The sequence below is a fragment of the Lepisma saccharinum genome, chromosome 2 (assembly GCF_977018435.1).
Source record: "Lepisma saccharinum chromosome 2, izLepSacc3.1, whole genome shotgun sequence".
NCBI classification, from domain to species: Eukaryota; Metazoa; Arthropoda; class Insecta; order Zygentoma; family Lepismatidae; genus Lepisma; species Lepisma saccharinum.
Window position 1 is genome coordinate 72,604,708 of NC_139230.1, and position 14,083 is coordinate 72,618,790.

Sequence of the window (14,083 nt, forward strand, 5' to 3'; positions counted from 1 at the left end):
ACTTTATGCACAGTAAGACTAATCGGGAATGCACCTACAGTTTTAAGTGGTATCCGAACCACTATGTGCCTACACATTACTTTGCTGCTAGATATTTGCACGCTAATATGTAGGAAGTGCTACATTTTCAGTGTGTGGAATTAAGATTTATTTCTGATACGAAGAATCGGAGAATGGAGTAGTGAGAAAAGTATCACCTCACATGTTTGAATTATTGCACCCCCCCCCCCCCCCACGCACAGGATATCGGCCGTGGTTTTTATAACGATATATAACATGGATGAATTCTGTCAAGAAAAACTGGAGCCTATTCACATCCCTACGGAACTTGGAAGAAAGTCCGCGTAGAAATTAGAAAGTTCTGTTCCGACAAAATCGGGACGTATAGTAAATGAAAAAGCAAAGTGCTACCTTGTGCTTTGCACCAAGCCATAAAGGCGTGTAGGGGGTGCGGAGTTAGGGTCCCACACTTTCTTGTTACGGCCGAAGGTGGGGATAATGTGATCAGCACCACGCCCCTGGCCGCCTTTACCCCCCTCCCAAGTTTCCTACAGGTACCCACTTTATATGACGCTGGGTGGGCGCCGGAGCCACTTAAACAGGTGGACAAAATTCCAATTCATCCCAGTCGGGGATCAAACTCAGATCTCTCGCATGGTAATCAAACTCCCTAACGACCGAGCTACCGCGGCACATATAGTATAGTAGCCTTTGTAATTAAGGAAAGAATTATTTTAGCGTTTCGTTCAACGGTTTTAGGGGAATCAATTTCGGACATATACTATAACTCTTGTCGGTTCTGCGACCTGGCTTGAGAAAAGGCGATTTTATGACGAACAACATTCCACCTGACGAGTCACGTGACTTTCCTACATTTCCTGTGTCTGTTGGCTATTGCATGAAAGACGAGTTGCTTCTTGAGACAGACAGAATCACCCGATCACCTAAAGGTGCAATGTGTGTTGCCTACCTTTCCGGCATTATTTACTGCCATTAAAGTCTTATGGGTAATAACTTTTTTCCACCACTGTACACACATTCCTTTCCCTCCCCTAAAACCACATTCACTCCACTCGTTCTTCTTCCATTCTTCCTTCCTTCTTCCTCGTCTCACTTCTCTTTTATTTCACTTTCTCCAACTTTTCCACGCTTTCTGCTCTCTGTTCCACAACTAATTTGAGCGCTCCTTCCTTTTCCAAACCCTTCAACAATTTGTCCCGGACATGCAAACAGGTGGTCCGTCCCATCATTCCCCTTACATATTATACATTCATATGTCCCTCCCTCTCTTTTCACCACACTGTATCTCCACCGCCTCCCCAATCTCAGCCATACTACACCCTCTCATGCTTCCTTGCTTACTTTCTTCATATAATTTTCTTGTCCCCATTCCCAGATGTCCCTTGGCTGTAGGTCTAGTGATATTCTCGTTGCACTTTCCATCATTATTTCTTGTCGATATATATATCCTAGTCGTTGTTTAACGAGTTCAAGTGTGCCTCGATCTACGTGCTCTTCTTCCCTTACCCATCCCAACCAGTCTCGAATACGAGTTCTAGCTCGTAGTTTGCCTTTAATTTAGTTTCCCCACGAGCCCATTTCCTCTCCCCTTACTTGATGTTTCAGGGCTTTCCCTTTGATAGTGTACCCCCTGCTATTATCAGAGTTGGCCAATATTTAACCCTTCTTCACGTTAGTCTGTTGATCTCCCTCGCTAGCCTGAGTTCCCGTAGTACCCCGCTGTCTACTGTGCCCTGCGACATGCAGGGCTTTTTTTGAAGTAGATGCACTGTATTTGGTTAATTATGCTTTCCTCTTTAGTCCCCAGATGTCACACCCGTACCCAACGAAGATTTTAATATGGCTCGATACAGCTTATCGAAGAAGCTCATTTCATAGTTTTGCAGTTTTCTTGTTATTCCCATTATTGTGTCCGTTGCAGCTCCCGCCTTCTCCCTCACTGTTTGTAAGTGTCTCGCCCATGTTCCTGTCATAGTGATTGTTAGACCCAGCTAATTTATTCACTTAACCCTTTCCAGTTCTTGACCCATAAAGTTCCACTTCTTTCCCTTCCCGTAAACATACCCATTTTCAAACAAAACAATTTTCGTTTTGGCCTCGTTTACTTCTAACTTGAGAGTCACGGCTGAACCTTTCCAACCCGCCGAGCGACCTTTGCAGTCCTCCGTTTGTCTCTGAGATCAGAACAACGTCTTCCGCGAACAGGAGACCCTGAACCTTGCCCGTCCCGACCTTTGGGGTGTCGGCGTTTTCCACCTCTATGTGACAATGTCATTTCTATAGAGTACTAGCTGATTGCCTGGCGTTGGCCGGGGTATTTATTTATCCCAATCTTCTATTAGACAGGAAAATAATGAATTCTAACTATAGTATGAAATGTAACTAATTTTATTTACATGTAAATATCATCGTGAATGTCACCAATTAGCTTAGCGACTCCGAAAACTACGAATTCGACACTAATCTAGGTCATTTATAACATTTTATTTTTCACCTCTTCTCACCCCCATCCCAATAGGTGATTAACTAGGAGTTGAACGGCATTGGGAGTGTGATCTTAGGGACCTCGAAAACTATGAATGCCACACTAATATAGGTCATTTTCGATTATTTATACATGTCATCCCCTTCCCACCCCCACCCCTAGGGGTGCCAGGGGTGTCTTACCCCCACAGTATTTCTTTCCAGATTGTAAGTCATATGTGTACCAAGTTTCGTCATCGTGAATGTCACCAATTAGCTTAGAGACTCCGAAAACTATGGATTCGACACTAATCTAGGTAGTTTTTTACATTTTACTTTTCACCCCCTCTCACCCCCATCCCGATAGGTGATGAACGTGGAGTTGAAAGATATTGGGAATATCACTATTGATCTTAGCGACCCCGAAAACTATGGATTCCACACTAATATCGGTTGTTTTCGATTATTTTTACATGTCACCCTTTCCCACCCCCACCCATAGGGGTGCCAGGGGTGTCTTACTCCAACAGTATTTATTTCCAGATAGCAAGTGATACGTGTACAAAGTTTGGTTGAAATCGCTCCAGGCGCTCGAGAGTTATACCGGAACAAACACACTCACATCCATTTTTATATACACACATACATACGATAGAAGATAAACAAGAGTTGTGATAAAACACATCCTTGCTTCAGACCCACGCCGGATTTTCGATTTTCAGTCACCGTTGTTGCCTAGCACCTAACACACAGTTCACTAAGTTGTATATCCGTGAATGATATACCAGCCGCTGAATTGGTGTTGTTTGGAACGTTGGGATACAAGACGTTGGATGTCAGACATCGAAGGCTGATTTCAATATTCTAGTAACAGAGTTGACAAGATGGAACGGTCTGTAAATTTATATCGATCAAAAGTAAAAACAAATGTGTGGAAACTATATTTTGTCATTAAGTATCTTACCTGCTGCAAGTATCGGCATCATGTAAACACGCAAGATACACTGAAAAGTTGGAAAAAAAACACACTTCATATTAACATCCTATGAGATCAGTGGTACGTAATGTACCAGCTGTAATGATGCGATTATTACTGGATCCTTTTTTATGTTATATGCTTATTAATTAACTGAGCTGTTTTTAGTTTCATGTGTTTTTGAGATGTTAGTGGCATTTATATAATGTGTGTCTAACTTTTGGGAATATCTATGTACTGTCCCAATAGCCTATGTTTGAATTCTTGGCCGTCGTGGTAGGCAGGTGCGTCGCTGGACAGCCGATCAGCGGAAAGTTTCCAGTAACGTGTTAGGTCATTAGCGGAACCTATAAATAGGAAGGGAACGAAGCAGTGAGGCTTAGATGTTTAATATTTAAGTTCTCACTTTTCAGAGACTTCTTCTCTAAGGAGAGCGGCTGGGAGAGCTTTCCTTTACTATGTAAAACGGCGGGGATTTTAACTTTCTTTCTTTCTCTTAATACACACGCTTGCTGTCTTTACATTATTTCAATAGTTTATTTCATGTTGGAAACCGGGCACACACACACACACACACACACACACATACCTTCGGCCAATTTTTTTGGTACTGAAGGGTTATTTTTTATTTACTCGTGAAGCCTGTGGCTACACGAGTCTACACACTCTCCTCGGGACGTGTGGACAGGGCACAGAGAGATGGGAATTTTTGTGATTAACGGGTAAGTTTTAACTTTTTGTACAAATAAGCTAATATGAATAAACTTCCATATATCAATGGGTAAATGCGCGATATGTTATGATTTGAAGAAATGCCTGTCTATTGCCAATGGTTACTGCTATATTTCCACAGAACTTCTGATACTCATATTTGTTGAACCTAGGAACAACGTTATAAAATTTATTGAATTGTATGTTGAAGGTGCGAGGTGTCAATCGAAAAATAAAAAAAATAAAAAAACACAATCTACCCCTATACACAACTGTAGGAGAACTGTTAGGCATTGCGCAAGAAATTTTACCTTCTCCCCCATCACACCTACTAGATCATTCTCACCCTCCAATATACAGTCGCACACCCTAAGTAGATGTTTGATTGATTTATTTGGTTTATTTCACTTCGCTTTTCTGCAACTTTTGACTAATCGCGAAGATAAGAAATTCTTGAAGGGACGCTCAAACGAACACCCATGCTCAGACCGTGTTTCGAACCCGGGACCTCTGGCGTCGTAGCGATGTAATAACCACCTCGCCACGGCGACCGACAGCTGTTTGATGATATTCTCTTGAAGAGAATGAATGAATGAATTAAAATTATTGGGCCATAATTTTATGACCATTATGCACTTTAATGTAGTCGACGAAAAATCCTCTTATCTAAAAGAATTACTTGAAAGTTTAAAAAAGGTGTGCAAGGAGCCCCTTGAGAAACGTTAACCCTAGATCACGTGCGTGGGCTGCATATGTAGATCAACCAATTTGTTTTTATTGCCACGCAATGCTATCAGGTAAGCCGGGGGACTGGCTCTCAGTAACTTCCTACCTCCTCTACTACTAGGTGTTACGTGTGCTTACACACTTCTAAGTGTTAAGAACTTTGTGTTGTTAGGGAGTTCGGGTCTGGGCTACGTCTGCGGCCCGCGCGACTATTTGTGTCATGGTTTTTCACTAGCCGGGGCAAAAGGGGAAGCAAGAAAAAACAGTCTAAATTGGAGTATTTTGAACTTTTTCTTGACACTAACATTTTGGAAGTTATCACCGCTTGTACTAATATTTACTGTATATTGATCTAGTGAAAGAAAGGTTTTCTCTTTATGGGTACGCGAGAAACTAAGTTGAAGTTAAAATTTGCGAATTCTTTGGTATTCTGCCACAGTGTGTTTACCTTGCATTCATTCAAGAAAATAAGACTTGCGTTTGGACTGATCTACGTTCCTTAACATGCAAATTTTATATTCAAATTAGATTCAAAAATGTATTTTTTGTGTTTTTGTATTTTCTCACAGATCTGGAACATAACTTTGATACTTTGGACTACAAAAAAGTCATTTCTATACAATGTTCTTCTTTTATCCCAATATCCAACTCATGTAATATGTGAAATTATGATTATTACATAATATTTGTGATTTTATTATACATGTTTGTGCACAATTGTCTTTACTAAATTGGCTACGTCTGTGGCCCGCGCGACTATTTGTGTCATCGTTTTGCACTAGCCGGGGCAAAAGGGGAAGCAAGAAAAAACAGTCTAAATTGGAGTATTTTGAACTTTTTCTTGACACTAACATTTTGGAAGTTATCACCGCTTGTACTAATATTTACTGTATATTGATCTAGTGAAAGAAAAGTTTTCTCTTCATGGGTACGCGAGAAACTAACTTGAAGCTGGCCTCCCCCATGGCGCAGTGGTAGCGTCATTGGTTTGTAATCAAGGGGTCCCGGGTTCGATACCCGGTGGAGGTACAAGTGGTTCGGATCCCACTTTAAACTGTAGGTCCAGTCCCGATTAGCCTTACTGTGCATAAAGTGGACTTAAAACACCAACTCAAACCAAACCAAAACTTGAAGTTAAAATTTGCGAATTCTTTGATATTCTGCCACAGTGTGATTACCTTGCATTCATACAAGAAAATAAGACTTGCGTTTGGACTGATCTACGGTCCTTAACATGCAAATTATATATTCAAATTAGTTTCAAAAATGTATTTTTTGTGTTTTTGTATTTTCACACAGATCTGGAACATAACTTTGATACTTTGGACTACAAAAAAGTCATTTCTATACAATGTTCTTTTTTTATCCCAATATCCAACTCATGTAATATGTCAAATTATGATTATTACATAATATTTGTGATTTTATTATACATGTTTGTGCACAATTGTCTTTACTAAATTGGCTACGTCTGTGGCCCGCGCGACTATTTGTGTCATGGTTTTGCACTAGCCGGGGCAAAAGGGGAAGCAAGAAAAAACAGTCTAAATTGGAGTATTTTGAACTTTTTCTTGACACTAACATTTTGGAAGTTATCACCGCTTGTACTAATATTTACTGTATATTGATCTAGTGAAAGAAAAGTTTTCTCTTTATGGGTACGCGAGAAACTAAGTTGAAGTTAAAATTTGCGAATTCTTTGGTATTCTGCCACAGTGTGTTTACCTTGCATTCATTCAAGAAAATAAGACTTGCGTTTGGACTGATCTACGGTCCTTAACATGCAAATTTTATATTCAAATTAGTTTCAAAAATGTATTTTTTGTGTTTTTGTATTTTCTCACAGATCTGGAACATAACTTTGATACTTTGGACTACAAAAAAGTCATTTCTATACAATGTTCTTCTTTTATCCCAATATCCAACTCATGTAATATGTGAAATTATGATTATTACATAATATTTGTGATTTTATTATACATGTTTGTGCACAATTGTCTTTACTAAATTGATGTTAACAAAAGTACGTAAGAAATATTTCAAAACCGTTTAAGTACTTTTTATCATTATTTCTTTAATGGACTTCAAAATTGAAGGAACTTTTTCGAAAAATTCAAGCATTCAAGCTGTTTTATTTAAACCAAACTCTCATTTTTCAGATAACGTATTTAAAATCACCATGCAACCTGGTTAAAAGGACCAAAAATTGTCATCAAACTGTATTTTCCTTTAATTTTCAAATTAATTGTTGATTTTTGAAAAAAGAAAGTCACTAATAGAGTAACAAATGCTTGCACGTCTGTTCTAGTGTTAGAAGTGCGAAGTTCTAAAGGAGGACATGCGTAAGAAGTTGATAAATTAAGGATACAAGTTTCCTCAGAGACATTGTAAGAGGTTCTCTCTTCTCAGAATGCTAAAAACATTTGATATAACACTTTCATCAACTTACAACATGAATGTTAAACTCTTGGAAACGTTAACAGTTTGTCTGAGGAAAGAAAATCGGCGCATTCGTTAGGAATATGCTGAACATTTAAATTAGCATTATATCATTATATTGGAGAGAGCAACCCTTACAGCAAATGGCAATGTGTGAGACGGTTGTGTTCAATACAAAGTCGAGTTAACTAAAATTACCTCATCTCGGCGCGAGGGACTGCGCAAGGAACTCCATCCACCAATGGTGGGCTTGAAAGCTTTTACTCGTTCCTTCATCCCACTCTTCCCACCACGTGTCAAGAAGGGAGCAAGGAAACGTTCTGCAGGTCCCTGACTGGAAGAAGGCGGACTAGAACATCGTCGACTCTATCAGCAGACTTGACAGAAGCTTTGTTCCCCTTCATGCACCCGTGATTTCAGACCCATCAGAAGCGATTTGCAGCTCTGGCAGATAAGGACACGAGCCGTCGAAAAATACGCTGCACTAATAGGTGCCTGGAAGACAGAAATTCCAGATTCTCAAGCACACTAATGGAATCAATACAAATAAGGACGCTTTGAAATGTGCGAACTTACGCAAAACCCAGTGCTTTTAGAAATGCATACAATTTTGCCATGTATATGGAACAGGCTGGATGTAACACCTAACTGTAACTCAGAGTCCACAACAAATGCACAACCAACTAATTCGGCTCAATTAAACCTATCCGTGTAAAATACAATAAAATTGGGGTACCGGAATCGAAGCTCTAAAAACCGCTGCTCGTATTATATCATTGGTATTCCTGCTTTTAGAGAGCAGTTTGAGACATATCAATGAGTAGTGCAGGAACCATTGTCAACCTACTCTAGTGGATTGGTGGGAGGGAATCGAGTGAAGATGGAGATAGTAATTAATAATAAGTTGTTGCCTTTGTAGAGGTAATGGCGGTTCCGATGCTTCCTGACGACGGAACTGGTATGAAATGCACCGGCATACAAAGAATACCAGCATAATGAACGGTGTACAAGATGCAAAGCCGAGAAGGACAGGCAGATGAGTAGACTACACATATACTAGGCCTGTTTGAAAATTAAAGATACAACGGATATATATCTTAGAGAAAATATGTAAAGCATAAGTTGACAACACTGACAGTAACCTTGATCCTTACTCTTTCCAATAGTTCATTTGCAGTGCTGCGCTGAGTCTTGTGTGATTAACACGGGCTGGAAATCACTGCCGAAAATCAGTGCGGGCTGTGATACGGTTTCTCCAGCGGACATTCATCGCCAACAAGCCACGACACCACTTCGTCACATTTTGACGATTCATAATGTTCCACTACACTTCCGCAATTTGGCGATGAATGCCCGCTGCATCTTTACTTTCCTGAAACGCCTCGTATAATCGAGTATAGACTTGATAAGAGAACCATACACAAGGAACAATACTGTTCTGTCAGTACCCCAAGATGTGTGCCTTAGGACGAGCAGAAGGTTGAGAACCATGGAACAAGAAAACTATAGATGAGATTCACAGGTTAATTTCTTCTCGAAAACGATGCCGAGAAATCCATCCTCTTTCACGAACCACAGGCATGTAGAGGTTGAAGTTAAGATAATAAGCTCGTTTGTGACAAAAATGTACACACAGTCGGATATAATCTGATAATGATTGATTTGGTTTATTTTACTACACTTTTCTGTCACTTTTGTCTAATCGCGGAAGTGAGGATGAGTGATGATATGATGAAATTGAAAAAGGAGCACTCACAAAGAACACCAATGCCAATGCCAGGGTTCGAACCCGGGAACCCGGCGTCGTAGCGAGCTGTGATAACGTCTCCGCTAAGTAGGATAAGATGCTGAAATCGATTTTTGAGAACCGTTCAACTAAAGGATTTCCAGTCACTTGGAGCTGACTAGAAATATGTGAAATGCAAAAGGTTATGAGATCGTCGACATAAAGAGACCTTTTCCAGGGCGAGAATGTTTGCCGTAACACTGTTGGCTGCTGTACAAAATGGCCAACAGAGTCAATCTGAAAATGCTTTCCTGCAGGACACCATTTTCTTGTAGACGAGGGTCCGAAAAGGAGTTCCCAGCACGTACGTGGAGATATCATTCATAAAGGAAGATGTGAATAAAGTATTCCAGATGGCAACAAACACCCCAGGAGTGAGTTTGCTTGATGATACCAAATCACCACGTTGTATAATAGGTATTTTGGAGGTCAAAAAAGACGGCAATTAAGGTTTCCTTCCTCAAGAAAGCATCCTGAAAATGCGTGTCCACCTGAACTAGATGATCAAGCATGGAACGATTGTAACTAGCTGCAGTTGGTGCTATCTCTACCTGACTTTATTTATTTATTTACATTAATGAACACAACAAGTTGACGCCCAGTTAGAGAGTTCTGGTTTCATAATGGAACAGAGATACAGGTAATCATACATGCATCAGTGAGCGTTATTTCAGAGTGTTTTCATTACAGCGTTTTTAAATTGGATATAAGCCATACAGAATAAATCTATTTTTGTTACACTTTTCTAAGGAATTGTACAGGGTGAGAAATATCTACAGTAAAAAGTAACAACATTTAAGAAATTGTGGTAATACCAAATGTTTACTACGACAATTGTGGTTACAAAAACAAAATTAAAAGTTAGTATGTCCGCCATTTGCTTCTCTCACAGCACGAAGATGATCAGGGTAGGAGCTCAGAAGATTCACAAACAAGTCCGTATTCCATTCCATGTCACGGAGGACTTGTTCCAGATGTGCAAGGAGTGTTGCCCGGGAATAGCGGTCCGGTCCGCGTTCCACTATCATCAAGGACTTAACTCCGTCCTTCAGAATAGCCCCAAAGTGCTCCGCTGCATTCAGGTCCGGTGATGCACCCGGCCATTCCGAACTACTGAAGAAGTCAATGCCACTCGCCGAAGAAGGTCTTGATTGGGTAGCATTTGCTTTGAAGCAAGGTTCTTTGTCGTGAACTAACTTTTAATTTTGTTTTTGTAACCACAATTGTCGTAGTAAACATTTGGTATTACCATAAATTCTTAATTGTTGTTACTTTTTCCTGCAGACCCCTAGCAAAAGGTTATTTCCCACACTGTAGAGGACACTCATTTTCCAGATAGGGGAATTTTTTGACAATGTTTGTTCGGGCTCTATTCACAAAAAAATGTTTGATGGTTAGGTGGCGTCTTGTTGTTAGGAAAGCGTAATTAATTGTGACATCCAAAGAGGAGAAATTAGTTTCCCATTATATATTTTCCAGAGCAGCATAAGTTCGCGGACTGTCCTTCGATGTATTCGGAATTCGTCAATTAGATTATTGTACGAATCAAATCCGGGAAAAGAGCCTTCTACCTATTTAGTTTGTACTTCATGTAACGTAACATTTTCGATTGTACTCGCCCCATATCTGTAGTCTGTATTATACTCTCAGTGTTCCATATAAAGACCCGAATTCAAGTTTTGGGCGTACAAACGAGTAATATAATGCCTTAAGTATTTGGGTGTTTTGAAAGCCTTTGCCCATTCTAATAATGAACCCGATAAGTTTGTAAGCGTTGATTATTACTTTGTTAATATGGTGAGTGAAAGTTAGCTTAGAGTCAAAATATATTCCTAGGTCCTTTGCAGTTTCTGATTTTTTTAAGATTGGTATTATTAATTTTATATTGAAAATTTAAGACCGTTATTTGTTTAGAATTAGTAATAAAATAGCATTTAGCTTTAATAAAATAGCTTTATAGAAAGTCCGTTTCACAAGCACCACGTACTTGAAATGTTTATGTCTTATTTTCTGGAAGAATTTTAGGTCGTCTGCAAATAACAGTTTCCTAGAATTAATCAAGTGTTCTGGTATATCGTTGATTAATAGAAGAAATAGAAGAGGTCCTATGCTGGACGCTTGAGGTACTCCGGAACGTACTAAGAAATCGCTGGATGTGTGCCCTTTATAGGAAACATATTGTTTCCTATTCAATAAATATGACGCCATAAGTTTCCTGAGGGGAAGGGAAAAGTTTAAAGGGCCCAATGGTCTTCGTAGTACATCATCATCTACAGTGTCAAAGGCTTTCAGGATGGGAACTATAATATACTGCTTCCAAGAATTGGGCAATCAATCCACCAACAAAATCCTGTTGAAGACGATGGTGAAAATGTAGATCTTATCGGCGACAAGTTGCTTCTCACGACGAAATGTGGATGATAATTATTCGAAATGAATGTCTTAGAGAAGTGTATGCCCAAAATATTTGCTATTTTTCCGGAATCAGTAAATAACGTGTCATTGTCGGATTTAGCGGGAGGGACATGTTCCCCTCCCCCCAAGAGACATGAGTAACTATTATGAAAAGTCATAACTTTATCATTTCCAAAGGAAGAAATGTAATGTAATGTAGAATCTTTTAATAGTTTCCTTCAGTAATATACTTTCACAAACAACAAAATATAGTTTAGTTTAATACAATTGGGCTAATCGGAACTCGACACAGAAATGTGCCGCCATTATAGAAACATCGTGATTGCAGGACGATAATGTTAATACATTATCCCCAGTACCATTGGTATACCCTCAATCACAGCGATAGTTATTGTGCATTTACATTGATATAATCATATATTTCCTGAGATTGTAATGCTTAAGCTTGTATATGTATTTTCTTTTGAAACCTTGTTAATACAAGCCCAGTAACCAAGAGGTTCCGGTTTATTTCCCGTTAAGGACACATTCGTCCGCACAAAGAGAACATAAAACAAACTTTGGGAAACTTTTAAACACTTCGGACTTCAAACATATATTTTGTCCCCTCCTAGAAAAATATTCTAGATCTGTGTATGTAACGTGCCGTAATGCTACAGTGCGCTTAGTAGAGGAATGGATACATCTCCTTGGATGCGACGTACATTTGTCCAAACATCTTTGGGAGAACTGCTTCTTCTTTGAAGACACGTAATGTGGGGTAATTTGGATACATTAACTGAAAAAAAAGAATGAAGGAAAAAGTTGATGTTGTACAAAATATTCAAGTGAGCACATAAATAGTATACTCTTGAGGGACATAATTTGATACATATCACTTAAATAATTGATTGATTGATTTGTTTTATCTCACTTCGCTTCCTGTGACACTTCTGGCTAATTTGCAAAGATGGGGATGAATCATGATATGATGAAATTGATGAATGGACACTCACATGTCACGGTATCCAGTGACGTATAAAATCACAGTTCGATATTTATCATTTTGTTTATTTAATCATATTATGACTTGTGTAAAGTGTGAAGTTTGGTTTATGTAATCGGAATATTTCCAATGCATATATGGTAAAATTGATATTGGAGCAAGACATCGGTAGTTGGAGGATAGGTTTTCTGAGTCACAGCACGAACCGTCAACACGGTAAAGTACATTACATTTTTGCAACCGAAGCGGCTCGTCGCGGAGGAAAGATGGACTTATTTTCGTCAGGAAAAACAGAGAATTCGCCGTGGAAGGGCAAGCTGCTTTTCATCAGAGCTGCACGGCAGACCACAGATTCCTAGATAAGCGCCAGGCAGGCGAGAACTTAATTCCCCGCACCAACATGAAGACACACCCTTTGACCGCGTTTCGAGAAAATAGGACCGATGTTGTTGCACCTCGCCCAAAAACCGAAGCCAAGCTATCTTAACGTCTTTTCAACTGACATTTTTGAATCTCATATAAATCTGCAGGACTTCGAGTTTGCCACACAGTTTGTCAGGATTTTTGTAGAGAGAGCATCTCCACGCTAGACTTCCGTGCACTTATTGTTTTGTTTTCGCGGACTTTGTTTTATTTGACCGTCAGCTAGTGACCGCATCTGAAGTGATCAGTGTGTGCTTTGTCCCGTGAAGCCATTTGCGGTGATTTGTTTTTATGAAACAAGAACTATCATAACCATGGGTGGCTAACACGATAGAGAAAGAGGGCCGTCGCCTTTCCCCGAAATTCTCAACGAAGCTGCGCCACCACCATCCGGCGAAACCAGATGCCAACGCCAACACAGCCGACGCACAATGCCGCGAAGCGAATCAACGCCCGACGCCAAGAAGGATGATTCCAGATCGACGCCCGACAGAAGTAGGATACCCGAGAGAGAGAGAGAGAGAGAGAGAGAGAGAGAGAGAGATGATTCTAGGACGACGCTTGTGAGAAGAAGGGATACGCGACGTCCTGTGAAAGTGAATGCGCCTAATATCGTCGCAACCAGCCTTCGTCGCGGTCGACCTCGAAGGAACCTTGTGGAAATCCACGCATCCAAGAAAGATGAACGATCGGACGTTGTAGCAGAATCTGGGTAGAGTATTTTTCAGGTGGTTCATGTCCATGTCTGCATGTATTGTTTGTATCAACGCCGTACCATAAAAGCCGAAGTCTCATTGATTTGCAAAGTGACTCAGGAACTCCAAACCTAACTTCCGTGTCTGATATTTTTAAGTAATATTATATAAAAGGTCATTTCATGAGAAAATATGTAATAATTTGATTGTCTGCATTTAGAGTTAGAAGCTCCTTTCTATTACGATAATTTTCCGTGTAACTTGTCAAAGTGTGCTCCATTTTTTGTGTAACTAACCGCCCAGTCAATTAGATTGTCAAGGGTCGACTGATTAGTCTTTTAATTTCTTGAAAGCGTATGATATATTGCAAGGTCGTGCGAGTGTAGTATTCTTTATTGCTAAGTGTTTTTGTTTTAATTTTTTCTCGCGCCGATGATTAATTT

At 39.8% G+C, this 14,083-nt stretch overlaps 1 protein-coding gene across 2 annotated transcripts in view; it reads right to left on the bottom strand.

The window, feature by feature from the left end:
* LOC145984446 (uncharacterized) overlaps window positions 1-14,083 on the bottom strand; it is a 183,581-nt gene that overhangs the window by 145,058 nt on the left and 24,440 nt on the right. Inside the window, exon 2 of one of the 2 annotated variants that reach the window (XM_083118107.1) lies at window positions 12,242-12,315. The exons of the other annotated variant lie outside the window; for it this stretch is intronic. Coding sequence (XP_082974233.1) covers window positions 12,242-12,312 — 71 coding nt within the window. The 5' untranslated portion in view covers window positions 12,313-12,315. The remainder of the gene's footprint in view (window positions 1-12,241; window positions 12,316-14,083) is intronic. 2 annotated transcript variants of the gene reach the window in all.